Source organism: Pteropus alecto, unplaced genomic scaffold, assembly GCF_000325575.1.
Source record: "Pteropus alecto unplaced genomic scaffold, ASM32557v1 scaffold88, whole genome shotgun sequence".
NCBI lineage: Eukaryota > Metazoa > Chordata > Mammalia > Chiroptera > Pteropodidae > Pteropus > Pteropus alecto.
The window spans coordinates 11370795-11396725 of NW_006494611.1; the positions used below are offsets into that span (position 1 = coordinate 11370795).

Below are 25931 nucleotides of genomic sequence, written 5' to 3' on the forward strand. Positions count from 1 at the left end.
GTGTGGCCACTCCTAGGTCTGTGACATGCTGCCTCTCTAGACTGCAGGCACCATCTGTGTGAACCGGACATGAAACTGGTGTGGCCTAGTGCCAAGCTGTTGCAGGCAGCTGCAGGTGCATCTGCCCGGGCCTGTGACCATATCACCAGCAACGTACTGCCTTTGCTGCTGGAACAGTTCCACAAGCACAGTCAGGTAAAGGAACAGAATCTTTTGAGGAAATGCTGGAACCCCTTGCTGGGATCCTTTTCTCACAGAGTGCTAAGTATTGAGCTTGGGCGCAGATAGTAAATTTTGGGTTTTGTTACTATTAACTGATGCTGGTTCCCTTATTCACTCTTTTCTTGACACTCTTACATAAAAGAATAATTCACCCCACTTCCAAAGTAGCAAGACTAAAACTCTAAAAATTCCTTGACTCCAATATCCCTTAAAACATTGCAGAGCAACCAGCGGCGGACAATCCTTGAAATGATCCTGGGCTTTTTGAAGCTGCAACAGAAATGGAGCTATGAAGACAAGGGTGAGATCCCCTTCCAGAGCACTGTAACCCTGTAAAGGATGGCAGGCAAACAGTGCCATGAAGAAGTAGTCTAGAACAGTGTTCCTGTCGTTCTGAGATTGTAGCATAACAAAATACTTAACGAATGAGACCTGTTTATTTTTTTCCCCATTGTCCTCCTGGGCACCCAATGGATTAGGCTCTTTAAATCTGCCTCATGTTGTCCTTGCATCACTGCTGAGTCAGGGCTTCCCTCTCACTGGGAATGTCTCTCCCCAGGTGAAAGGCCTCTGAGTGGTTTCAAGGACCAGCTGTGCTCACTGGTATTCATGGCCCTGACAGACCTCAACACCCAGCTTCAGCTTGTCGGCATCCGTACACTCACGGTATTGGGTGCCCAGCCAGGTACACTTAAGAGAAGGAGAAAAAGATTAGGGGTACCTGTCCTTTCCTTGTGATTTTCTGTCTTAAGTGAAGAGCAGTCTTAATTCCCTGGTTCTCAATACAGCTCTGGTTGATTTGGGATTTCTAATGAGACTTTTGGATGGGTTGTAGTGGCTACAGGAGAAGAAAGATACGGTTTGTGTTCCCTTCTAACACAGACCTACTGTCTTCTGGGGACTTGGAACTAGCAGTGGGTCACCTGTACAGACTGAGCTTCCTGGAGGAGGACTCCCAGAATTGGTGAGAATCTAAAGCAGGAAGATAGAGCAAGCTGTTCTGGGGCTATGTGCTTCTGACCCTTGGTTCTCCCTAGGGGAGGTGGGCCTTGTGCTTGACTCTGGCTGCCAGCCAGTTGGTGATGTGGGACTGCTCTCTTTTCTTGGGCATTAAAAAGTCCTGTCCAACTAGGTACTTGAGGCCTGCTCTTCAGCAAAGTGGCCTAAGGAGCCCATGCTCCTGAATCTGCCTAATGGCAGGCCTAAGCAAGAGAATGGTGGGCCAAGGCTCAGCTAATGCTCATCTGCCCTGTGCCCCCAGCAGGGTGGCAGCACTGGAAGCATCAGGAACCCTGGCCACACTTTATCCTGTGGCCTTCAGCAGCCACCTAGTATCCAAGCTTGCTGAGGAGCTGTGCATGGGTATGTGTCTCTGAACCTCTGTGGCCTGCCCCTTCCCAGGGAGGTTTGGGGACCATCACACAGTGAAACCTTGTCTCCTGGGTTACTCAGGGGAGTTGGATTTGGCTAGAGAGAATGGGCCCACTAAATGCTCCCGGCATCTGCGCTGTCTGCAAGCCTTGTCGGCTGTATCAACACATCCTACCATTGTCAAGGAGACCCTGCCTCTGCTGTTACATCATCTCTGCCGGATAAACAAAGGTAACTTCCAAGATTGATCATCAAGGAGCTGGGCTGAATGGGAGCTGTAGTCAAGTTTAGAGTTGATGCCTCTAAGGTAGTGGTTCCAATGGTGGCTATATGGAGTATCACATGGGGACTTTTAAAATAAAATACTGATGATGGGCCTCAGTCTAACTAAATCAGTTTGTGAGGAAGGATAGGACTTGGGCGACAGTAATTAAGAGTGACCAGATGATTTTAATGTGGAGCTAGAATTGAAAAGCACCACTCTAAGCCAGGCTATTCAAAATATGGCCCATCAACCAGCAACATGGGCATCATCTGGGAGCTTATTAGAAATGCAGCATCTCAGGCCACACTGATCAGAATCTACATTTTAATAAGATATCTAGGTAACTCGTGTACTCTCTAGTTTGAGCAGCACTATTCCAAGGCATAAGTGACAGCAGCTATTGCTACAGTAAACCTCTGCATGCTCACCATGGGCCCTCACTTATTTCCTAAACTCCCTGCTTTGCCCTGCCCAGCCCTTGTGATAGATCCAGTTGACAGTGGGTGGTGTGTTACTGGATGATCTGGATGACTCGGAGTGTGGCCTGGGTTAGATTCCTGACTTTGCATTTACTGTGACCCTGGAAAAATCACTGGCAGTTTCATTGAGCCTCCACATCCTCCTCTATAAAATGGGGGAAATGATCTGTCTAGGGTTATGAAATGAGACAATGTATGTGAATGCTTCTGCTGCAGAGCCTAGCACAGCACATGTCTGAGCGCCGAAATCTGTATAAATGAGAAAGAACATCTAAGAGAACAAAATGACTTGGCTCTTTAATAAGATACTCTTGAGCTTTTGGTAACTCATATTGATTGTTCTTCCCATCTGCTTTATCTGAAATACCTAAAAGTGCTTTTAGGAAAACCCTTACAGAGAATACTTTTTCACCACAGGGAATATGGTTGCAGGACCAAGTGAAGTTATTGCTGTCTGTCAGAGCCTCCAGCAAGTGGCAGAAAAATGCCAGCTGGACCCCGAGAGCTGCTGGTATTTCCATCAGACAGCTATACCTTGCCTGCTTGCCCTAACTGTGCAGGCTTCTATGCCAGGTAACTTTCTCTGCCTCACCTCCTACCCCTTCTCTGGTTTTGGCTTTCTACTAATGTTGAACAGCACTGCCACCCCCGGTGTATCACTGGTATTGCATTTTGTATCAGCAGAGGTTTATTTTGAATCCTTTGTTCCCAGAGTGAGATTTCACTTCAAGCAAGGGTGCTAACCTAACCAATAGCAGGAACCAAAATCCGTTAGTGTCAGTAGTGCTCAAACAAATGCGCACTTTTTACCCCTTTACTTGCTGTGTAATTAGTTTAGTTAGAATTAGTCTCTGGAGTCAAGTAGACCTGGTTAGGTTTAATCTTCAACTGTACTATTTGCTAATTTAGGTAAAGATAATTTAGCCTTTCTAAGTCTATGTTTCCTCACTTGTAAGGGGGAGATAAAGAGGAATATCTATATCACAGGGTAGTCGTTAAGGATTAAATAAAATAATGCATAGAGCCTGGCAATACAGTAATGTATGTATGTATGTATTGTAGTTTGATGTATGGTAGCTGCTATAATAATGACCCATAAAGATAAATTCATGTTATCTTTTAAGTTTTTGAAAAGTTATAACTATTTATGGTGTTAAGAATGTTCATATTAGCTGGCCATGTTTGCTACTGCTGCCCAGTCTAAGGACTGTGCACAAAGTTCTCGAGACCTCCCTGTGGCCCACATCAGACCACTTCTGCTTCTGCTGCCTTACTGGTTCTCTAGCACTATTAGAGTACAGGTTAGAAACCGCTGCTGTTGTGCCTAGAGTCAAGCCCCAGTCTTGATGATGACAGGACCTAATCTAAACCATAGGCATGGCCTTGTGATTCTATGTGTGTATTTTGTTTTGCTTTTGCAGAGAAGGAGCACTCAGTTATGAGAAAAGTGCTTTTGGAGGATGAGGTCTTGGCTGCCATGGTGTCTGTCATTGGCACTGCCACTACCCACTTAAGCCCTGAGTGAGTATAATCATGGATGTGGCTTGATCCCAGGGAGGATAGCAATCTTGGGAAGAAGCAGCAGGTAGCTGCCTTCTGAGCTGTCCTTCTACCCAGAATCAAATGTGGAGGCAGTTAATTTGTAAGTTTTGCTGGCAAAGTAAGAAGGGGCTTTTAGCACTATGGACTGTGGGGGTGGATGAGCCATGGACTGATGGTTCTTAGCTGCGGCTGTGCATAAGAATCACCTGTGGAGCATTTTTTAACCTATACATTGAGTTCTTTCTGTAGAATGAGCTGCAGAGTAGGGATTTGATCTGTCTGGCTCATGGCTGTTATCACGAGGGCCTAGAATTGAAATGCTTCCTGTCATATATTGCTAAATTAGTAATTGTCGAATGTGTCAGTGATCATGCTCCGGCTCATTGACTCAGTAACTCTAATGGGAACCCCAAGGCTGCTTTACAACTCTGGCTCTGTAGTGATACCTAGTGCTCTACCCCTAGCTTAGCTGCCCAGAGTGTCGCCCATGTTGTGCCCCTCTTCTTGGATGGCAACATCTCCTTCCTACCTGAAAATAGCTTCCCTTGCAGATTCCAGCCATTCCAGGTAAGTGTCTGATGATCAGATGGGGGAAGATCCTGGGATTTTTGTCCAAATTTCTAGGGCTAATCTGGGTTGAGTATTGGGGCAGACAAGCCTGTTGCTGTCAGGACAGGCTTGATTAGGCTCTTCTTCCTTTATAGGATGGCTCCTCAGGACAGAGGAGGCTGGTTGCACTGCTTATGGCCTTTGTCTGTTCCCTGCCTCGAAATGTAAGTGAACACATTTAAAGAGTACCCTATCCTGACAAAGGGAGGTGGGTCCCAGGTGACTTCTGAGCTGAAATTATCACAGATTACACTGATCTTCTGCTTTCCTCACTGGAGAATTTAGTTCTCATCCATCCTGGCCCCTGCTGCCACTTTCTACTGGGTATCTCTTTGAGTCTAAGTGTCTTCTGGGTCCATGACATGACCAGGTTTTTGTAGGTGGAAATCCCTCAGCTGAACCAACTCATGCAAGAGCTTTTAGAGCTGAGCTGCTGCAGCTGCCCCTTCTCCTCCACTGCCGCTGCCAAGTGCTTTGCAGGACTCCTCAACAAGCATCCGACAGGTACTGGAAGCCTCCCTAAATCAACTACTGATAAAATCTGGAAGTTCAGCCCTCATTCTTTTTAAAGGAGTTTGCTAATATAATAGGGCTTCCCAAGGGACCTTGTGACAAGAGTTAAAACCAGAGTTGGGCAAAGCATTACAAGATAAGATGACAGAACTAAGTGGAGCTTGTACCCCCTTACAAGCTCCATCTAATTCTGTCATCCTATTCCCTACAAGGAGCTTAGAGATAATTCTTTATTAAAAGTAGACAACTCTTTTCAAATGCCAGCACCCCTGCATTATGAGAATACCAGGCTCTCAGGCTGGTGTCCCAGAGTTGAGTGGCCAAAGTTCACAGCCAAATTATATCGCTCTTTTCTAATGGTTTCTCAGGGAGCTCTGCACTGAAATAATTTACATCCTTAGTTATTAAGGGAGAACTATATAGCCTCTGCATGAGCATTTCCTCCCTCCTTTTTAGGACAACAGCTGGATGAATTCCTACAGCTGGCTATGAACAAAGTGGAGGCTGGTCTGGGCCCTGGGCCCTATCGTAGTCAGGCCTTCACACTACTTCTCTGGGTAAGGAGTCAGAATGGATTCTGGTTAGACAGAGACAATTTTGTCTAGTTAAATGCAATTTCTCCATTTGACTTTGGAATCATAAGCATGTTTCTCGAGGTTCTGGGATTTGAGTGTCATGTCCTGACCATTCTTTTCTCTGATCACAGGTAACAAAGGCCCTAGTGCTCAGATATCATCCTCTCAGCTCCTGCCTTACAGACCGGGTAGGTCCATTCTGAAGACAGGAGAACCCGGGACCCAAACAGGAACTTCCTGTTGATCCTGTGCCTCCCAGAAATTACTGCCATCCTCCTCTTGGGTATATTTAAGCTTCTTCCCTGAAGTACCTCAAAGGCTCTCTTTTCTCCGTCCAGCTCATGGGCCTCCTGGGAGATCCAGAACTAGGCCCAGCAGCAGCTGATGGCTTCTCTCTACTCATGTCTGACTGCACTGACGTACTGACTCGTGCTGGCCATGCTGAAGTGCGGATCATGTTCCGCCAGCGGTTCTTCACAGATAATGTGCCTGCTTTGGTCCAGGGCTTCCATGCTGCTCCCCAAGGTGAGGACGGTCTAAAAGAAAGGTCTCAAATATATAGGCCTCTCCTTTGCTCAGGCCATGTTCTCTAAAATAATTTAGGTCCTCAGTGCTTCTTCAGAGTTGTAGTGTGCTCTAAGGGGTTAAACTTGTGGGTTGTTCTCCCACGCTTTTCCTTTGGTGGGCATTATCTTGTTTATCTTGAGCTTGAGTTTTTTAAGCTCTTTATAGGCTGATGTCCCAGCTTCATCAGAAATTGAGTTGAATTCTTAAGCTCTATATGAACCTAGCTTCTCCCCTAAGCTTTTCTATTTTTCACAGATGTGAAGCCAAATTACCTGAAGGGTCTGTCTCATGTACTTAACAGGCTGCCCAAGCCTGTGCTCTTGCCAGAGCTGCCCACGGTAAGCCTTGCAGTCAGAGCCTCTAAGCAAGAAACCAAACCATTGTCCCCCAGCTGGGCTAGAGTGGTGGAGGAGAAGCAGGTTCATCACCTGTGTGGTCATCCTCACCTTTCCTGTGGCCCCTTAGCTGCTTTCCTTGCTGCTGGAGGCCCTGTCCTGCCCCGACTGTGTGGTACAGCTCTCCACCCTCAGCTGCCTTCAGCCTCTTCTGCTGGAAGCACCCCAAGTTATGAGTCTTCACATTGACACCCTCGTCACCAAGTTCCTGAACCTCAGCTCTAGCCCTTCCATGGTGCGTTGAGCCCAGCATCCTTTTGGTACCTTTGGCTCTCCTTCATGGGTTTCCTCTCACCTCCTGTGGTTTTATTCCAGGCTGTCCGGATTGCTGCGCTGCAGTGTATGCACGCTCTCACTCGCCTGCCCGTCCCTGTGGTGAGTACCTCAGATGTCCCTCTCTGGCCTGGAAACTTCTAAGAAGAGCCTGAGAAGTACTTTTTGCCTTAGTCGAGCAGGATTGGCCACCCTGTTGTGTGATTGAGGTATGAACTACAAGATGTAGGTAGGCAAGGATCTACCTGACTACCCTGTAATAGACTGGGCATCCTGCCACCCACCTAGCATCCTCTGGAATCACTAAAAACGAATAGGAAGGTTATTAGTCGTAGAGTCAGAGAAGCAACTCTTTTGATTGCCTTGGTTGTGCAAGGCTAAGATTCATTCTTCTAATTCCACAGCTGCTACCGTACAAACCACAGGTGATCCGGGCATTAGCTAAACCTCTGGATGACAAGAAGAGACTGGTGCGCAAGGAAGCAGTGTCAGCCAGGGGAGAATGGTGAGTTTTTAGGTCATGGGAAGAAATGAGATTGAAACGAGCTTCACCACTCATGCTGCCAACATTCTTTTTGCCTACAGGTTTCTGCTGGGGAGCCCTGGCAGCTGAGCCCTCAGCCCTGGTCTAGACTGTTCTGACAATCTAACCTGGAATTACTAACTATTGAGCCATCTTGCCAAGGCAGAGGGACCACTGGCCTCTGCCTTTCCCACAGATACAGCACAAATGCTGGGCCTCTGTTGCATGGCTATACAAGAAACATGAGAATCCTGATTTCTAATGGATTTGTAAAGTGAGTGTGAGACTACTTGTATCTGATGAAGGATCTTGGGGCTTTTCATTTGTATGTCAGAAAAGGATACGCTGCTGAGGGGTGAGTGTAGATGGATGTGGCCCTGAGGACCAGGGATGGTGCATGTGTGTATACTGCTGGAGAATAAAGATTTCTTTTGATAATGGAGCTGTCACATGTTCCCCTCCCCACACACTTATGCCTCAGTAGCATGTAACCAGAAGCATCTCTGTATAAGCTCAAACAGTAATGATAGGGATTAGCTAAGAATTCTTCAAGGCACCCAAACCCTCCAAGTAGGGCACAGGTGGCAGGCATTACCAGAACACCTACTCACTAGGCCTTGACCCTGACTTACTCCTTTCCTGCCCTAAAGTAGTGGCAGTGAGTGAGAAGCTACATATCTTTAAAAATCAAATACCTTTATTTTTTCTCCCTTCAGCAGCATGTGAGAAGTGGCAGTGACCTCAGCAGTAGGCCTGGTATCTTTGCCCTGTTGAGAAGCCAGGATCTCAGCTCGACCATTCAGGTGTTTTCTCAGACAAGTGGAAGAGGTGGTGGACAACCCCAGTACTATAACCTGGAGGTTGGGGTCAGCACCCAGCGAGGTTGCTAGCTGCCTAATCTCCAGTCTTTGGCTGGAACTTCTGTTTGCCTGAGTAAAGGGACATCAGTTCTAGGATTTTCCACATCACACTTTGCTTCTGCAGTGGTCAGGAGTTAGGTCTTTGAGTTGTCCCTGCATAGTACCTAAGGCAGGCCCACTGGCTCTTTTTGCTCAAAGATTCCAAGAAGCTGTCCTTGGAGGCCTTCAAGACAACATAGGAAGCAGGACGATGCTCAAGTTGTAGCTGACACAATCCAGCTCACACTGCCATCACAGAGGCTGAGTGAGCAGTCACCCAGGGAGGGGGGTCCCAGCTGATTCCATTCCCATGGGGCAGGTGACTGGAAGGTAAGAGCACTCGAGTAAGCCAATGCCTACAAGAGAAGAAAGAAATGTCTCTGAGTTCAAAAGTTCGTGGGCTTCCTGATCCTCTTTGCTTAGCAAGAATACAGCAAGGTATCTGAAGCTACCTTGGCATTAATCACAAAGGTAACGGAAGTCCTGATTTTGTCAAATAAAAGTACCCTTTGGTGCCTTGGAGGTCTTTAGAGTTTTTGAGCTAAACTTCTACGGGCCACTGCAAGCACAGTGACAACCAGAAATATAACGAGGATGGAAAAGGAAGCGGGCAAGTACTTATGGCTGCCTACTTTCTCAGTCACTACAATTTGAAAAATGATTTCCCCTTGTCTCTTGGGCTGAGGGAGCTATCTTCATTTATTGTTTTAGTATCTGTCACAAAAAGACTACTTCAATCCCAGAAATTATTGGCTTGAACTCCAGATACTGCCATACAAATGAGAGGTGATTGGTGGCTGCCTACCCTACCTAGAGATCCCTTCTTGAGAACAGCTTCCTCGGAATTTTATTTTGTTACCTGTAAGCCTTAAGCTCCTCTGTCTCAAAATGAGCAATGATCTCTATTCCTAAAGTCTAGATGTGCACTCTCTAATAATGGTAGTCACTTGCCACATGTGCATTTTTAGTGAAAATAAAAAGTTCAACTTGTCAGTACATTATCCACATTTCAAGTGCTCGTGTGGCTGGCTAGTGGCTCTAGGTGTTTTACTTTACCTTCCTGTGTCCACACCCAGGAATAACTTCCAGTTGTCCAAGCAGCCGTAGTTGTAATGATTCCTAAAAACCTAGGGCCAAGAAAAACATGTTTCTACAAAGCCCTTTTACTTTATCCCCTTCTAATTTTTGAGCCTAAACTGGCTAAAGGAATTTTATTTTGTTACCTGTAAGCCTTATCTGCTACTTAAATCACAGTGTTAGCCTTAAGCTCCTCTGTCTCAAAATGAGCAATGATCTCTATTCCTAAAGTCTAGATGTGCACTCTCTAATAATGGTAGTCACTTGCCACATGTGCATTTTTAGTGAAAATAAAAAGTTCAACTTGTCAGTACATTATCCACATTTCAAGTGCTCGTGTGGCTGGCTAGTGGCTCTAGGTGTTTTACTTTACCTTCCTGTGTCCACACCCAGGAATAACTTCCAGTTGTCCAAGCAGCCGTAGTTGTAATGATTCCTAAAAACCTAGGGCCAAGAAAAACATGTTTCTACAAAGCCCTTTTACTTTATCCCCTTCTAATTTTTGAGCCTAAACTGGCTAAGCTGAAGCTCAGCCAGGCAAGTTCTGGCTTTTTATGATGCCTGCCCTAGTTGGCCCTGACCATAGCCTGTTTACAGGATGGCAGCATCAGTTACCCACCCACTGCCCCAGCCCTCAGCCCTACTCACTCTGCCCTTGGCCTGCAGCCGACGTCTCTCCTTCCTGTTGATGTGCCTTTCGATACTAGTCTCACCTCGACTGATGAGAACAGCATGCCATATAGTTAGGGCACCCAAAGCAAGTGCCACAGAACTAAGAAAGGGGACAAAGATTGGTGGGTAGCTTAGAAAGGGTTAGAAGCTATGTTTGAAATTAAGCTGAGCAATAATGATTGGCAAGGGACCTCTCTGCCTAAATCTAATCTCTCTGCCTACTCACCCTAGATGAACTTTTACTGCACTATGTCTATATAAAAGCATCAATGAAAAAGCATCAACATGTGGTAAGAAATTGTGTGGAAGTAGGGAAATAAGTCTGTATTACTAATAAAACTGTTTTGTATTTCTTAAAATACTTACTTACATTTGAGAAACTCTGGAGGGTAGTAAAAGCACCAGGGCTGGAATAGGACAGCACAAAATTCAGATTCCAGCTCTACCATTCCTAGCTGTGTATCATGGAACAAATCACTTCACCCCTCTAATTTTCAGTTTTCCTCATCTATAAAATGTAGTCACCTGCCATCTAGGTAGGAGTTTATCTTGGCACATAACAAACAATGTCAATACCTTTAAGTGTTCCCTGCCCCAAAATGCTAAAGAAAATGAAATGCTGACTCTTTTCCAACCTAAATTAGACTAAGAAGAGCAGCAATTCACACCAGGGATAGGTCCCTGTGGGGACCTAAAAAGGTTTTTCTGAAGTTGCCCCTCCCTTAAGCTGTCAAAAATTAGAGTTGTATACCTGCACAGGAACCAGAGGTAGACAAGACTCTTGTGAGTCACCCTTTCTCGGAAGGAGAAGGTGGGTGGTGGGGTCTGGTGATAAGTCTAAAAAAAGAAAACAGCAAAGTCTGGTTCATTTGCTCTGTTGGTCTCTACCAGAGCCCCCAGCACCTTCAGGCAGGGAAATGATCCAAGCCCAAGATGAGAAAATAGGGGGTTAAGCCACAGAGGAGTCAGGGTAGCAGCCAGATGGGTGGATCATGCCCGGCGGCATGTGAACAAACACTGGGCAGAGCAGGTCTGAACAGAATGGCAAAGCACAGGAGGAGCCGACCCTGGGCCTTTAGATCTGACAACACAAATGGGGCTCCAGGGGAAGCCACACCACTTCCCAGCTAGAAGTCCTTCACTGTGTGGCTGCACTCCCCAAGAGTGTGGACCAGACCCAAACTTAGAACGGAATGACTGAGCTCCGCTAAGGACCAAAAGAGCAGCAGAGGTACAATCATTAGCCCAAGATCTGCTCAGAATAAAGAGTTTACAAGGGATGGGGAGAAGGGACGATCCAGATGAGGATGCAGACAGACCGGGAGGAAAGGATAATCAGACTGGCCAAGCTTGATATCTGTCCCCTGGAGCCCCAGTACACAGACTAACACAGACTCCTTGCTGCTCAGGCCACCACCAAGGCAGAGTCCTTGCTCAGCCCAAAGAAGGTGAAAATGGGATAGAGAGCCAAAAACTGTCATATACCAGGGACTTCCAGCTTGCCCTTGGGCCACTTAGTCTACCCAATGCAGACAGCCTTACAGAACACCCTTGATCCAGTCTCAAGCTGCCCCCTCAGCCAGTCTCTACAACTCAACCAGCAGGTGGGCCCCAGTTGCCTCAGCAACTCTATGCCCCCTGGCCTGAGCAGCAGGAGGCAGTGGGGTGGAGACAGCCCACCTGGTTGGCAACCGCCTGTAGTTTGTTCCTGTCGAGCTGTTTCATTTTCTAAGGGGATGGAAAACAGTGCTGGTTATACCCTCAGGCCTCTAGCATGGAAGTGCTACCAGCCCCACTCCTTAGGGACAGATTCCACCCCAAAGTGCTCCACTGAGCTGTCCCACTCCTAACTATGGGCTCACCTCAATGGCAGCATACGCCTCCCGGAAAAGATCCCAACTTCCGTAGCTGCAGTAGACACAGCCCAGAGTCATGAAAAAGCAGAAAGAGAAAAAGTACCGATGGTTGTAGTGGCCCACACAGTTGTTTAGCCAGGCTGGTGGGGGAAAGATTAAGGACAAGATCAAACACACGGCTTTCAGGGTGTTCAGGCCTTCCTGGTTCGTCCTCACTTTGTGACTATATCACCCAAGCCCAAGGCTCCCAGTCACCAAGAACTATTTTCCAAAGGCAAGAAAACATGGGACTTTCCAGAGGTTGAGGTAAAAGTATTTAAGCTTCTCAGAGTCCTCACAAGTCTCACCAAGAAATCAGGAAAACTGAAATCCATCAGTAAAATGAACCTGCCAGTACTTCAACCTAGTTGAGGTTAACCATACATCTGTATGGGACAGCAGAAGGAGACCAATGGTTCTATCTACACTCAGTGGACAACCACTGAAGCCCAAACACCTCTTTCCATCCAATAAATGTTAGCATGACAGTCTACAAAAGAAAGAGCTGTTAGATGTCTTGCTCCAAGGAGATCTGTCCCAGAGAACCTGTAAGCCTCCTGCTTCCCCCAGGAGATGGTCAGCCCCCGCAGCTCCTCTTCCACTAATTTCTCATGAACTCAGTGTTCTCTGTAGGGTTATGTGAGAAGCCTTAGTTTTGTGGCCCTTAACCCTGTGCAGTGCTCTGGAGCTAAAGAAGGCGGCCTCAGGCAGAAGAGATAATAAAAGGATACGGCAATGATGATCCATCTTCAGCACACACCTGTGAGGGAGGGACACAGGCTCTGTTACGGTGGCCAAGGTTCTTGAGATGTCAGTGCCAATCCTTTCCTACAAGGACCAGCATCCTGCTGAGGTGGAAAGGGCACAGACTTTGAAGAGAGCCAGGCCTTACTTTAAACCCTGCTTCATTGGCTACATGATACTGGATAAGGTAATTCATCTCTCTGAACCTCAGTTTCCACAAGTGGTGATAATGTCTAACTTACGGGACCATCCTGAGGACCAGGTCTCATGATACAGAGGGCACAGTGCCTGGCATGTGACAGGTGCTTCATAAATGTCTTATCAAACTCCAGGTCTAGGTTTTGCCCTAGGGCTACAGCAAAAAGGCCACAGCTGGGGTTCACAGACAGCAAAACCAAGACCCACCTATTGCAGATGCTGCAGTGATGTGTTCGGGCTGGCTTGGGGTAAATGCACTTCTTACAGATGGAGACTGTTGCGATATCATTCCTACCCTGTGCAGAGACAAAGGCATCATGACAACTATGGCAGCATCAATTTCATATCTCAAAAGATACCAAGACACTCTCCCTCCTCACTGCTGGGTGAGACTGGCTCCCAGGGCCTGCAGCCCTCCCTCCCTCAAACCCCTGTAGGGACCCACCTGGGGTGGATATCCAGGTGGAGTGGTGATGGCCTGGTAGTAATGGAAGACGATGAGGATCAGGTTCCAGTGACTATAGAAGAAATGCCAGCAGAGTCGTGGCACTGAGTAGGTTCGAAGGATGAGGGGCAGGACACATAGGTAGGCAATGGCCACGATGGAGCTGGTCAGCACGATCACCAGCACCACAAATACCTGCCAACACCAGTGAGGTCAGGTGGATGCAGTGAGAGATCTTGCCAATGCCCAGAGTAACTCAAAATGTCCCTGGGGTAGGGGCTGGTATGGGTTCATCAGACACATGTCCCTCTAAACCCCAAAACATCCCTCTTCCTGTTCTCTGGGCATCACTCACCACTCCACACCAGCGGATCATGTTGTCCACCAGCCAGTAGATGGGCTCAAAGGCAGCATCCACAGCAGTGTCGCTGCCCCCAAAGGAGTTGTAAAGCAGGGAACGCAGGCAGACTTTGCCATAACGCCAGCGCTGTACCAGGCCCCGGAGCAGAGGGGGGCAGCGGCGCCTGGAGCCCAGGAGCAGAAGCAGGCGCAGGCAGAGGCGGGCGGGGCCCAGCAGCAGGCTCCACTGGCCCCGCATGGCTCCTAAGAGAGAATACTATTGTGAGTGGCCAGGCTGGGTCCTGTCCCTCCCTACCCTATCAGTGGGGAGAGCCTGAGCACCAGTTTAGAGGCAAATACCTAAGACTAAGGCCCAGCTAGGCCAGTCACCAGCTGTGGGAAATAGGAAAGTCACTTCACATCTCTATAGAATGTGTGGTGCCAATGTCTCAACCCAATTACAGGAGGTAGAGTCTGGAGGTTCTGAGCGGGCAGAAATCATACTTACATCACGTGGTTGTACAGCAAATCCAAGATGATGCACACCTAGAATAAAGGGTCACAGCAAAAAGGTGAAAGAGAGGTAGACAGCTCCAAGCCAAAGTAAGGTCTTTGGAGTTGTCTGTGTAGGCAGGCCACTGGGTGGAGCATGGCTAACGTGCACAAAAGTGCCCACTGTGTCTCTGTGGGCATGGCCACTGTAGCAGAGGTTTTCCAGGGTCCTTACCTGTCCTGGCCCATCAACCTACCTCCTAAAAATTGCTCTTGACCAAGGAACAGGCCAGATGGCAGGAATGAGTGCACAGCATGTGGACCTTGCACCTACCTCTGAGTCTTGGCAAAAGATACTTATACTTCCTACTCCCTCTGGGCTAATGTTATAGGCCACCAGACCCAATCTGGTAGCATGAGAGTCCTGTCTCCTGTCAGAACAATTCAACTACTCCCTACGTGACATAAGATGCTTCATTCTCCAATTCCAGTCCCAGCCACATCCCAAGGATACAGAAGCCAAGATAACTTCGGGTATTCAGAAGAGAATAACACTACCAACAGTGGGAGAGGGGCCTCTATGCTGGGCTCATGAAGACCACAAGGCCTGCCCTCTCAGTTGAGTTTTCCCTGCCCTGTTCTAGCTGAACACACAAGAGCCTTCTCTGTAGTTGCTGCCCTTGGCCCCAAGCTTCCCAACCAGCCTTCCCAGCTCTTTAGCCCTCTGCACGGTTCCTCTGCAAGTACCTTCATCTTCTCTATATGGTTTCAATCTCATCCAACAGCCACAGGAGGTCAGCTGCCCATGAATGAAGACACAGATTCTTTTTTTTTTTTTTTAAGGTGAGGCAACCTTTGGTTGACCTCACAGATTGCAAGGACCCTGTCAGTTTACGATACTTTATTTAAAAAATTTTTTTATGCCTACAGCATCTGGTATTCCTAGGTGGTCTCCTATCCAAGTACTAACCAGGCCCGACCCTGCTTAGCTTCTGAGATCACACGGGATCAGGCTTGTTCAGGGTAGCATGGCCATAGACAACACAGATTATTTCGATGACAGTCTCATCAACTCTGCAGATTAAAGTCCTTAGCGGAAAAGAAATTATCTGATTTTCCCCTAGGACAGAGTATTCTCCTCAGCAACTCCACTGACTTATTTAACAGGCAGCTCAAAACCCAGCAGAAACTGGAGGAGGCTGCTCCACTGTAGGGATAGTGTCAGTTCAGTAACTGGAGCAAGGTAATCTCCTTGCAAACTGGCTCATCACCACCAGAGGCCTGTCAAAAAAACCCACTTAATTATCTTCTTCCATAAGCCCTGTAATGACCTAAGGGAAAAAGAAATCCAGCAGAAAAGGCCAGCAGATAAAGACTAGACAATTCAATAGGAACCTACTCTCTGCACCAGGATAAAGAAACTGGCCATTTCCATTATTATCACCTCCTAGGAGCTAGAGAATTAAGTAGGGGGAAAAAAGGAAAAGTTCAAACTTCCTAACTCCTTTGTGTTGGACCCCTATTGTTTGGAACCATGATTTAGCTTAAAGTATGAATTTTCAAAATAGTATACAGCCACCACAATCAAATATAAGAGAGGGACAAAACATTTTACCCCATAACAAATCCAAGTGACTTCAACTGTCCAAACCACTGTTCATTCCCTTACTATGGTTAACAGTTTCCTATTTGCTAAAATACTTTTTATAGCAATAGCATGCAAATAAGACACATTCCTCATATGTCATAAACACGAATTATATAGTATCCGTCCTATCTACAAAAAAAAAAATCTTTCTTCTCAGTTTCTCCACTTTCTGGATTGTTCTCAACCACTTCCAGAATTCCTGAGCTCTACAGAAAATTCCTGCCTCAAGAACTAGACTTACCAACTCTCAGCTGCCCCACAACTTGACTACTTAGGGTTCAATTCTGCCCTTAAGTGGTTCTGTGACCTTGGGCAAATTACCAGATCCTGCCAGGACTCAATTTCCTTGTGTTCCCATTCAGTGAGGAGATAAAAAATAAATGTTAACGTCTCTTCCAGCTCTAACCCTTTATGATTCCACACATACACTTGGTAAAGTATAAATGAAATCTTTACAGAGTGCTTAGCACAATACCTGCCTCATGGACGTGCTCAATAAATACTTGTTGAATGAATGACCTGGGATGCAGAAGTGGAGAGGCTGGTCAGATGTCTATCTGTCCTACCAATAACAGCAAGGACATTCCTGCCATTAGGATAACACTGAGTAAGTGTCTGCTGCTATCATTCTTCGTTGTTAGAATGACAGCACTTAAGAGCTAGAAGGCATTGTAGAAAACAAGTCTAATCAGAAATTAACCCAAACATGTAAACAGAAAGCTTGTAGATACAGAGCCTCAGAGCAGATTTGAGTAAACAAAGTCTGAAGCCAAGCCCCCACTCATTTTAGCTAGTGAGGTTTAGGGGCTATGGGGAAGCCAGGGAAGAGATATGTAGTCTGCGGGGCCATAACTGAACATATGGAGCTGTCATTTCAGGAAATTGAGGTAGAGCAGAATTTGAAAACCTATGTATGGGGGTGGGGAGGTAACTAGAGTGAACAGAAGAGGAAACAGGGCAAAGCACAGCTTCACTATCACCCCAAGCACAAACCCTGAACACTCTGATGCCTCAGTAGTAACCACAGGCCATAGTGACATCTGCCACCAGATTAGAGCGGATTGCAGGCCATGGCACTCTCCTCTTCCCAAGGCTCTAAGTCACCATCTGTTTCTCAAGGGAAAAACTGATGGAGGGGTGGAGGCATACACAGGAAAGGATGGATTCCAAAGCCACCAGAAGAGGAAACCGATGAAAGTCATAGCAAATCTCATTAGGACAAAGACGCTGCTCTCGGGATGTTTGCAATCTCAAGCAGCAGGTGTCAGTCATCAGTAAGAGCAGCATTTTATTTGTGTGCAGACTTCCCTTCCAGACTAATATGCTAGGAAAAGAAAAAGTTAAGGATGGGCCCACACGACTCTTGAAGAGTATCCGACAGTAAGAGAAGCTGCAGTTACAAAAACTGGAAAAAGGTTTTGTTTCTCAGTATGGGTGACATGGTCAAAGTGCGATGGACTGGAAGTCAAAAAACTTGGGCTCCTCTTTGCGCTCTACCTTAAACTATTTTCGAGACACTGGGCAATTTAAATTCTATCTCTGGATTTGAGTTTGCAAATCTGTGAAATGGGCGAGATGGGTTGGTTGGCCTCTTTCCATCTTCGCGTGTTACGGCTGCCCGGAGGGTGCACTCTACCCAGCTACAGCAGGGCGCGGACGCGCAGGGCTGGGCGAGCAGATAGCAGGAAGCTGGGCTCACTATAAGGCCCCGGAACAGGGCCCGACCCTAGAAAAAGGGACAGGACTGGGGAGCAAAGGCCGCAGCTTCGCTCTTACCTGCCGCCTGCTGACTCCCCAATCAGCTAAATCGATCCCGCAACCTCTGCTCACTGCCACCTGGTCCAGCTCCGCGCCCTGGGCGGGCCCGGCTCAATCCAGCCAACCATGACCTGCCGCCCACAGAACCAGCGGGCAGACCTGAACCCGCCGAGAGCCCATTCTCAACCACAGGCGCAAGCGCAAGCGCCGGCATTCCGGAGCCCCGCCCCCGGAGTCGCCCCAGGGGAACCTGGGAAATGTAGTTTACCTTTCATAAAGTTGCCGGCGGTCACGTGCCAGGCGCACCAATTGGCGTGTTTCTTACTGAGGAACTGGATTTTGGCCAATGAGAAGTCGGCTTTGTTTTTCTCGGCGTTTGGTGGCAGTCATGGCGCCACCCGTGAGGTACTGCATCCCTGGTAAGTGAACGGTGCCCATAGCGAATCCTGGATAGGGACAGAGGAAAGAAGGCTGGATGGCCAACAGCTTCTGGGCACCCGTGGTTGATGCAGTGTTTTTCTTCAGGCGAACGTCTGTGTAACTTGGAGGAGGGCAGCCCGGGCAGCGGCACCTACACCCGGCACGGCTACATCTTTTCGTCGCTTGCTGGCTGCATGACGAAGAGCAGCGAGAACGGCGCGGTAAAGAGGGCGGTTTTCTGTCTCCTGTGTCTCTGCCTTTCCCTTAGGCTGACCTTGATTCCGCGGTCCTTAGACAGTGATACTGCGGACGCGTCTTTAGTTTCTCACCATTAGAAGAGTTGGTCTGTTATGTTTCATCCAGCTGTGGTCCCTGCTGCTGAGAATTTATTTAGCCTGCACAGACCAGTTGTGTTGGTTTCGCTCCGCTGTGTCGCTGACACTCAGGGGAGGAAGTTGCAGGAAGAACAGAGGCGAGCTCAGCCCTCCAGTGCGCTGAATCCTGTCTGAATCCTCTCTGGCTTCATCCATTGGCCAAAATCCACCTCACTCTGCAGTCTAGTTATATACAGGCTTCTTTCAATGTCGCTAATGCGCTAAGTTCTCTCCTACCACAGAGCCTTTGTACGAACGCCGTCTGTACAGAACATGCGCCTCTCCTCCTTAGCCCATTGAATTTTACCTGTCCTTCAGATAGCCTAATCCTCACTTTCTCAGGGAAGACCTCCTAGGCCTATTAGTTGAGAAAAGGAGTTTTGTTTTTTTATTTATTGTTTCTCTTGTTAAACACTCACGAAGAATTGTATCCCTTTCCTTCCAAGCACTTATCTCAGCATATAATTAAACACTCAGTTGTATGTCCCCATTAGACTCTTCCCCTACTAGACTCAAGATCATTAAAGCAGGCCTCACCACCATACCTTCAGCGCCTAGCACAAGATAACTGCTCAATTATTGTTTGTTGAATGCATGAGTAATGCTATGCTCCCTAGTTCTGGAGGCCGATCTAGGATTAACTCAGGGTCAGATAAGCAGTCTTTGAAGGAGCAGCTTAAGGACAGGTAGCAGAGTAGAAAGAAGATTCAGAGTGAGAACACAGGTACTGGCTAACTAGACCTTGATTCTGCTTTAAGTAAGAAACAAACTCTCTGGCTTTAGGTTCTTCCTCATCTGTAAAATGAGAGGCTTTTTATTTAATCAGTTTGGGAATTTCCTTAACATTCCTAAATTTGTTTATTTCATAGATGTAGATATCTGTTGACCATGTTCATGTGCCAGGCTAAGTGCTCACCTCTAGGGGTATGGTAATGAGCCAAATACACATGGTCTTTGCTATTAAGGGGCACAGACACAAATTGTAAACAAGTAAATGCTCAAATGAATATATGGTTACAAAGGAGATGACTGCTTTAAAAGAATACTACAGGGTATCATGAGAACATATCGAAGGCAAATCCGTCCTAGTCAGCAGAAATGACATTTAACAAGAATCTGAAGGATACATAAGAGTTGGATGGGTGGAGAGGGCTCTGTCCTGGCAGAAAGAACAGGTTGAACAGAGGTTCTGAGATAGGAGGAAATTCAGTGGGTTAAAGAAACTGAAAGAAGGCCAGGAGAACTGAAGCATAGTGAGTGAAGGAGAAATTAATGAAAGATGAGGTTCAAAAATACTATCTAATTCCAACATCCAATACTTTGCTCAAAGAGAAAACTCTACAAGTATTCTCTTGAACTAGAAGTAAACAAGTGTGGACACTGTTATATAACATTTATTTGGAAATTCTAGCCTGTACTATAAAAAAGAAATAGAAGCAGTATAGCTTTGGAAGAAAGAGTCAAATTATCTATGAATACAGGCAATATAGTTGTATACCAAGAAATTCCAAAGAAAATCACCAAAAACTTGTTAGAACTAATCTGAAATGGTTAGATTATATCTTCTAGCAGCATTCCTCCTGTGGCCCCTTGGTCCTCCTACTTTCTAAAATTTCTAAGGCTTTCTGCTCTGGGCTACAAATGAGTCTGTAGTCCACCTGTCCTCATGACTTCAGTTGCGGACCACAGCATTTACATCACTCTCAAACCACAAATACCTGTACCCAAACTTAGCCAGGATACTCATGTGTTGTTGGTTTTTTTTGTTTGTTTTTTTTAAATTTTGTAGCTTCCTGTCGTGTCCGTGATGAGAGAAACAGAGTCCCAATTACTGCCAGATGTGGGGGCAATTGTAACCTGTAAGGTAAGTTAGTCGTAACCTCTCATCTTAGGACAACCATCTAATGCTGAAATGATCTTTGTAGAACTGCAATGTTCAGTACGGTAGCCACTAGCCACATAGGGCCATTTAAATTTAAGCAAATTAAAATTTTAAATTTATTCATCAGTTCCACTAGCTGCATTTCAAGTGCTTAATAGCCACATGTGGTTAGTGGCTGCAATATTGGTCAACACGGAACATTTCTGTCATCACAGAAAGTTTTACTGGACTGTGCTCATCTAGAGATTTCTAGGATAATGGTGAATGTAGCCAAGTTCAGTCTTGCATAGTTTTTTCACAGAGCTGGTTCCCTGAGTATGTAGTTTTACCTGCGTCTAGGAAACAGAAAACAGAAGGGAGGTATGGAGGTCTATTTTTGAACATCTGAAGTGAGACCTCTTTCTGCAGAGAAGCAAAAGACTTTACTATTATAGCATCCTTATTACATGTAAAGTCTTTTAAGGCGTTTCATGGGAAGTAGAAATTAATGCTATAATGATCATAACTGTAATATATCATCCCAGATTAAATTAACTTGGAGCTCTTAGCTTCTTTCTTTATAAGTTGCTCCAGTGGAAAATCTATGTGTGACTGTGAAAATAACTGGTGAGGCAATGATCCAGATATTATGCAACAGCTAAAATGTAGACTTAAATTCTGTCCACTTATACAGGACTTTGTTAAAGGTGTAGATTTGCTATAATGCCCTGTGTCTATTTATGTTAGACTTCTGTATTTTTTAGAATCCATACCATATTATTTCTTTTAATTCGTGTAGTAACTCAGTTGGCCAGAATGGCTCTTAGCTGTTTTATATCTGTCACTTATGCAGGGATAAGTAGGAGTTAACTTGCCTTAAATTCTATACTTAGTAGAGTTGCTTGGGTGAAAATCCTGGTCATTCACCCAGAGTTGCTGCCTCCTTGAGCTGACAACTGCTAACATTCTAATGATGATCTTTTCTCTATTCCACAGGTCTCTAGCATCAATTCGCGCTTTGCCAAAGTACACATCCTATATGTGGGGTCCACACCACTTAAGAACTCTTTTCGAGGAACTATTCGGTAAGAAGTGTTCCTATGTTCAAATTTGCCTCAGCACCCTGAATGAGATTGAAATTTTTAGGAATAATTACAGTTCCTACTCCTGCTTATCCTCTTAGTGCTTCGATTCACCCCAGATAGTATTTAAAGAAAATACTATACTATATGAGTTAGGACAAAAGGAAAAGTTAATGAGATAGGGCTTAAGAATACAGCAAAAAAGAATTGAGCTAAACTGGAGATTAGCAGTGTGGGATGATTCATATCAAAGTAGATAGCATTTTAGGAAATACCTTCCTTTCCCGAATTTAATATAAATTAAACCCAAGGATTGTAGGACATTGCAAAGGTTAATGGGTGAAATGGTAGATTTTTTTTTCCCCCACTGTGGCTTCTTTGAGAAGAGACAATTTTCGTGAGCCAGGTAATTTAATTTCTGAGGCCCTTTCCAGCTTCACGATTCCGTGTGATTCTATAGTGCTTCTATTCAAGCTCTCCTACGGCAAGAAAGTTCCTTATCCTTTCTTACCAAATCTAATCTGCTTTTCTGTAATCAGATTTATTGATACTGCTGCTCTGTGTGATCCAAGAATGGAAAATGTGGTTTTCTCTCACTGAGGCCTGATGATGCTTCTCCACCCTGCTCCTCTGAGCAACAGCTGGGTCCCAATTATAGCTTGTTCTCTCTGCTCTTGTAGCTCTTTGTCTGCTGGGCGGCTTCAGGATAATTCTTTCTCAGAGATAATTAATTTTTCTGTTCATTTTTTCTGTTCTTTTTTTTTATAGCAAGGAAGATGTCCGAGCTACTGAAAAAGACAAGGTTGTTGGTTGGTTCTTTTTTTTTTTTTTCCCATGGCTTTGGGAATCTCAATCCTTTTAAATTATGCCAGTGAATATCAAAGATCTGTGGGAATAGAGTCCAAAGAATTTGAAGGTGTTCCCTGCCGGAAAGTGTGGAATTTACATCACTGTCACTTTCCATATGATTTTTGTTCATTCTGTTGACCAGAGAGGGGCTAGTTTACTCTTTGCTTTGAAGCCAGGTATTTATTCATTGCTGTTCCCTCAGACTTACTCTGGACCCTTTCAGAGCCATTTATAGTACCTTTTGCCCAAGTCAGATTCCTGATCAGATTACTGGATCCAGAATCTTTCGTGTATATGATGATGCTTTAAAAGCAATAAAAGTTGTTGATTGACTTGAGTAATGATGACTTATACCCTCTGGTATTAGAAAGTAGGCTGGCTGTACCAGAGAGGTTAATAGTTTCAGGTAGACCTGATCTAGAGCTTTCACTTAACATTCCTGTTCTTTCTTTACAGGTTGAAATTTATAAGAGTTTCCGCCCAGGTGACATTGTCTTGGCCAAAGTGGTATCCTTTATTCCCAGCAGACTTGTGGTCCTTTGTTAAAAGAAGTAATGGAAGTAGAGAAACAACTGAAGTGGCTATAGGAGGGAAGACTTATAACCCTTCATTTTCCTTCACCAAGAATATGTGACCAGATCTCCCTAGGTGACGCACAGTCCAACTACCTCCTGACCACTGGTGAAAATGAGCTAGGGGTGGTGGTGGCCCACAGTGAATCAGGTGAGTTGGTTCATGTTTCCACATGCTTACCTATTGTTGAGAGCTATGGTTTAATCCATTGTTCTCCTTCATTTCCCTTGTTTTAGAATTGTTTAGGAAGCTGTATGAATGTATATATTTACTACTGAGATTAGAATGATTCTCTTTATGTAAATCTATAAATATTCCTCTATAAGTCAGTGGAATAAACAAGTTTTTTTTTTCTGTATGAGGTGAGGTTCACTAGGTAGTTTGGTGACATTTCACTTCATACCCAGCTGAAAAGAGAAGGATCTCAGGCAAATATTTGGGGTACCAGCTCCAATACCAGCTTTTCCCTTTTAGGTGTCCAGATGGTTCCCATCAGCTGGTGTGAGATGCAGTGCCCTAAGACCCACACTAAAGAATTCCGGAAAGTGGCCCGAGTACAGCCTGAATTTTTGCAGACCTAAGAAGTCACAGTTTACCCCCAAGGAGGGGTAAGCTGTTTCCAAGAGTACATGTATGAAAGTTACAGTAAGGTGCTGTTGTCTTTATTCAAACATCTGGAGTCAGCCCCCAACCACCTTTAGAAAAGTCCGAGACTTCCTATGTAGGTGAGACATTTTTCTTGTAAACCTTTCGGTGGATTTCATTCTCTTGAGTGAAAAATTTCTTTTTTGGAGGCTCCATAAACAAAATGTATAAAATGTTGGAAATAGCCTATTCCTTCTGACAATCTTATAAATACGTATTTTTTTGCTGTGACAAAAAGCAAACAAACAAAAAACTCTTTTTTATTAAAAGGATTTTATGGTTTCTGTTGTCTTGAGTAGGGGAAGGAATCTAAACTGTGTCATGACTTGGAGCAGAGGTTTGCCTGATGGCACCCATTAACTGACATGTGTCAAGTGCTTGCTTGCTCTGGACAAAGCCTAATCTCTAATCTTTTTGTTTTTTTATGTTCTCTTTTAAATACTCTGCTAATTGTATACTTATATGTGTCAGGCACTGGGTCAAGCACTTTTCCTCCCCATTTAGTGAGGTTATGGTTTAGTGAAAAACATAGGACACATGGTGATTCAGGTAGCATTTTAGTAGTTCTGAAAGTAACTTGGTAAACAGTATAACTGATATAGTGAGTGCTCTAGGAAACGTTTTTTAAATCTGAATTGAAAAGAGGGACAGCACTATCATGTGAGGTGGCCAGGCAAGGATTTGTGACATGAGGTAAAAGGAATTAATGTAGAAAAGTGAAGATATATTCAAGGCAGAAAGGGAAGCTCAGATGAAGGGCAGAAGCAAGAATGAACACATAAGTTTGAGAACGAGGAAGGCATGAGGGTTAGGCATGGAGAAATTGCAAAGGGAATGGAAGGCACAGTGAATTATGTTACTCCTTGAGCTGTTATTCAAGGAGCCCATGTCTCCTCTGTGTTGTGACAGTGGTTGAGGGTAAGCTTTGGAGTCAGCCCAAATAGATTTGCATCCTCTAGTTCTAGCCTTGAGCAGGTTAGGTGGTTTTGTTTTTTTAATTGAAATTTTTGAGATAATGGTAGGTTTTAAGAAATAATAGAGAGATCCCCTGTACACTTTGCCGAGTTTCCCCCAATGGTGACGTTTTGCAAAATTATACTATAACAATCAGGACGTTGACATTGATACTTGAGCAAGTTATTTTTTCTTTGTTTCAGCTGGAATAGTATGACTGTATAAGATTATTATGAGGAAGAAATGCATAAAAATGCTCAATATATACCAATATTGTTATAGTTTATTATTATTATATGTCTGGTTACCTTCAACGAAGTACCTACTAAATGCTAGACCATATGCTGGACACTTAGATGTAGCTTGTTTAATCAGTCCCCTACTGGTAGGTATTATAAAACTTTACAGATTTTTCTTTTACAATGCTGCAGGGAAAAGCCATCTTCCATATATCTATGCATGCCTGTGATTCTTCTATAACACATTTCTAGAAGTGAAATGCTGAGTTAAAGAATATGCACATTTTAAACTTTGGTTAGATTCTCCCTGTTGTCCTGCAGAAAGATGCTACCAATTCTCTCAAGCCATTTTACTTATCTCGGAACTTCACAGTGACCCTGGAAAGTAGCAATCATTTCCATTTTATAAAGAAGTAAACTAAGGCTTAGAAAAATTAACTTGCCCTAAGTCCACAGACATCAAGTGGCAGAAGTGTTCAAACCCCGGTCTGTCTTACTGTAAAGCCCAGGTGTTCTCTGTACAGGTGCCTTTTTCAAGCATTGAACAGAATGGTGGGCATGTAATTAGAGGCTTTCTAAATTGACAATGGTTCATTAATTATGAGTGCTTATAAACATCATTCATTTAGTAAATATATATTGAACAACTACTTTGCCCACTACTGTTCCAGAAACTAGGGGGTAAAGCAGTGAAGAAAGAATCCTTTTCTTGGGGAGCTAACATTTTAGTGGGGGAAGACATAAAGAAGAACATTTGAAATAATTGGATTATAGCCTTCTCTGATTACTGCAGGCCAAGTTGGATGTTCTCATCCTTAACCATCCAATAGTGTATTACAAGTTAGTTAGGTTCCTGTCCCACCTCCTAGCCTGAGCTTTTAGGGCAAGATTCTCTTACCTTTGACTCTCCAGTTCTTGGTACTATGACTCACACATAGAAAATACTCAATAAAAAATTTGAGTGCATTCAGAGCTGACTGAACAGCTATACCAAAACAGCGATGTTTAGTAACAGTGATATTTGCTAATCTGAAATTGGTTCTAGAAGCAAGGAGAATATTCTTTGTGCCTTGGAATAGTGGTTCTCAGCCTAGGTTATATAAACTTCAAAACTGCCTATAAAGCTCTAAAGGTGGAGGGATCAAAGAAAGAAAGAAAGAAAGAAAGAAACCAAGTGCTTTGTATCTGCCCCTGAATTTCATGGGTGAACCCAAAGCAGATGGTTCGGTTTTTCCCAGCTCCTTGAGTGATTCTGATGTGCTTTCTTGGTTAAGCACTGTCTCTGAGGGATGGTAATTGTTAGAATAAAAACCCTGATTTAGTGGAACTAACATCCTTCATCTGGTTTCAGTGTTTAGTAGTATACCTTCGGGCAAGTTTCTACATCTTTTGTGGCCCATTTCTTTTTCTGTAAATGGGATACCAGCCCTTTG

General features: G+C 44.9%; 3 protein-coding genes and 1 pseudogene across 10 annotated transcripts in view; 2 read left to right on the forward strand and 2 right to left on the reverse strand.

Moving 5' to 3' along the window:
* MMS19 (MMS19 homolog, cytosolic iron-sulfur assembly component) overlaps positions 1-7774 on the forward strand; it is a 29644-nt gene extending 21870 nt beyond the window's left edge. For 4 of the 5 annotated variants that reach the window (XM_006925913.3, XM_025042306.1, XM_025042305.1 and 1 more), the window contains 19 exons: positions 41-195; positions 445-523; positions 782-907; positions 1105-1186; positions 1484-1584; positions 1675-1824; positions 2755-2910; positions 3759-3858; positions 4344-4446; positions 4584-4652; positions 4869-4992; positions 5458-5558; positions 5708-5764; positions 5915-6101; positions 6399-6481; positions 6609-6773; positions 6854-6913; positions 7216-7316; positions 7397-7774. In XM_006925913.3, coding sequence (XP_006925975.1) covers positions 41-195; positions 445-523; positions 782-907; positions 1105-1186; positions 1484-1584; positions 1675-1824; positions 2755-2910; positions 3759-3858; positions 4344-4446; positions 4584-4652; positions 4869-4992; positions 5458-5558; positions 5708-5764; positions 5915-6101; positions 6399-6481; positions 6609-6773; positions 6854-6913; positions 7216-7316; positions 7397-7424 — 2027 coding nt within the window. In that variant the 3' untranslated portion in view covers positions 7425-7774. The remainder of the gene's footprint in view (positions 1-40; positions 196-444; positions 524-781; positions 908-1104; positions 1187-1483; positions 1585-1674; positions 1825-2754; positions 2911-3758; positions 3859-4343; positions 4447-4583; positions 4653-4868; positions 4993-5457; positions 5559-5707; positions 5765-5914; positions 6102-6398; positions 6482-6608; positions 6774-6853; positions 6914-7215; positions 7317-7396) is intronic. The other variant, XM_006925914.3, reaches the window with a different exon arrangement.
* A 235-nt stretch (positions 7775-8009) lies between these two features.
* ZDHHC16 (zinc finger DHHC-type containing 16) lies at positions 8010-18387 on the reverse strand. 4 transcript variants are annotated; one of them, XM_025042309.1, is made up of 13 exons: positions 18251-18387; positions 17770-17947; positions 14112-14149; positions 13620-13867; positions 13265-13459; positions 13027-13115; positions 12609-12637; positions 11845-11978; positions 11663-11710; positions 10734-10819; positions 9959-10082; positions 9684-9754; positions 8010-8589 (listed from the first exon to the last, which is right to left on the reverse strand). In XM_025042309.1, the coding sequence occupies exons 4-13, from the start codon at positions 13860-13862 to the stop codon at positions 8475-8477; spliced, it is 1134 nt and encodes a 377-aa protein (XP_024898077.1). In that variant the 5' UTR covers positions 13863-13867; positions 14112-14149; positions 17770-17947; positions 18251-18387; the 3' UTR covers positions 8010-8474. The 4 variants fall into 4 exon arrangements, with proteins under 4 accessions (XP_024898077.1, XP_024898076.1, XP_006925973.1 ...); XM_025042308.1 differs by lacking the exons at positions 9684-9754; positions 17770-17947; positions 18251-18387 and adding exons at positions 9290-9360; positions 17520-17704; XM_006925911.3 differs by lacking the exons at positions 17770-17947; positions 18251-18387 and adding an exon at positions 17520-17704.
* LOC112474284 lies at positions 15017-15135 on the reverse strand (annotated as a pseudogene).
* EXOSC1 (exosome component 1) lies at positions 17807-24530 on the forward strand. The gene is made up of 8 exons (XM_006925915.3): positions 17807-17920; positions 18027-18142; positions 20085-20159; positions 21153-21241; positions 22007-22040; positions 22544-22594; positions 22726-22810; positions 23135-24530. The coding sequence occupies exons 1-8, from the start codon at positions 17848-17850 to the stop codon at positions 23239-23241; spliced, it is 630 nt and encodes a 209-aa protein (XP_006925977.2). The 5' UTR covers positions 17807-17847; the 3' UTR covers positions 23242-24530.
* The last annotated feature ends 1401 nt before the right edge of the window (positions 24531-25931 follow it).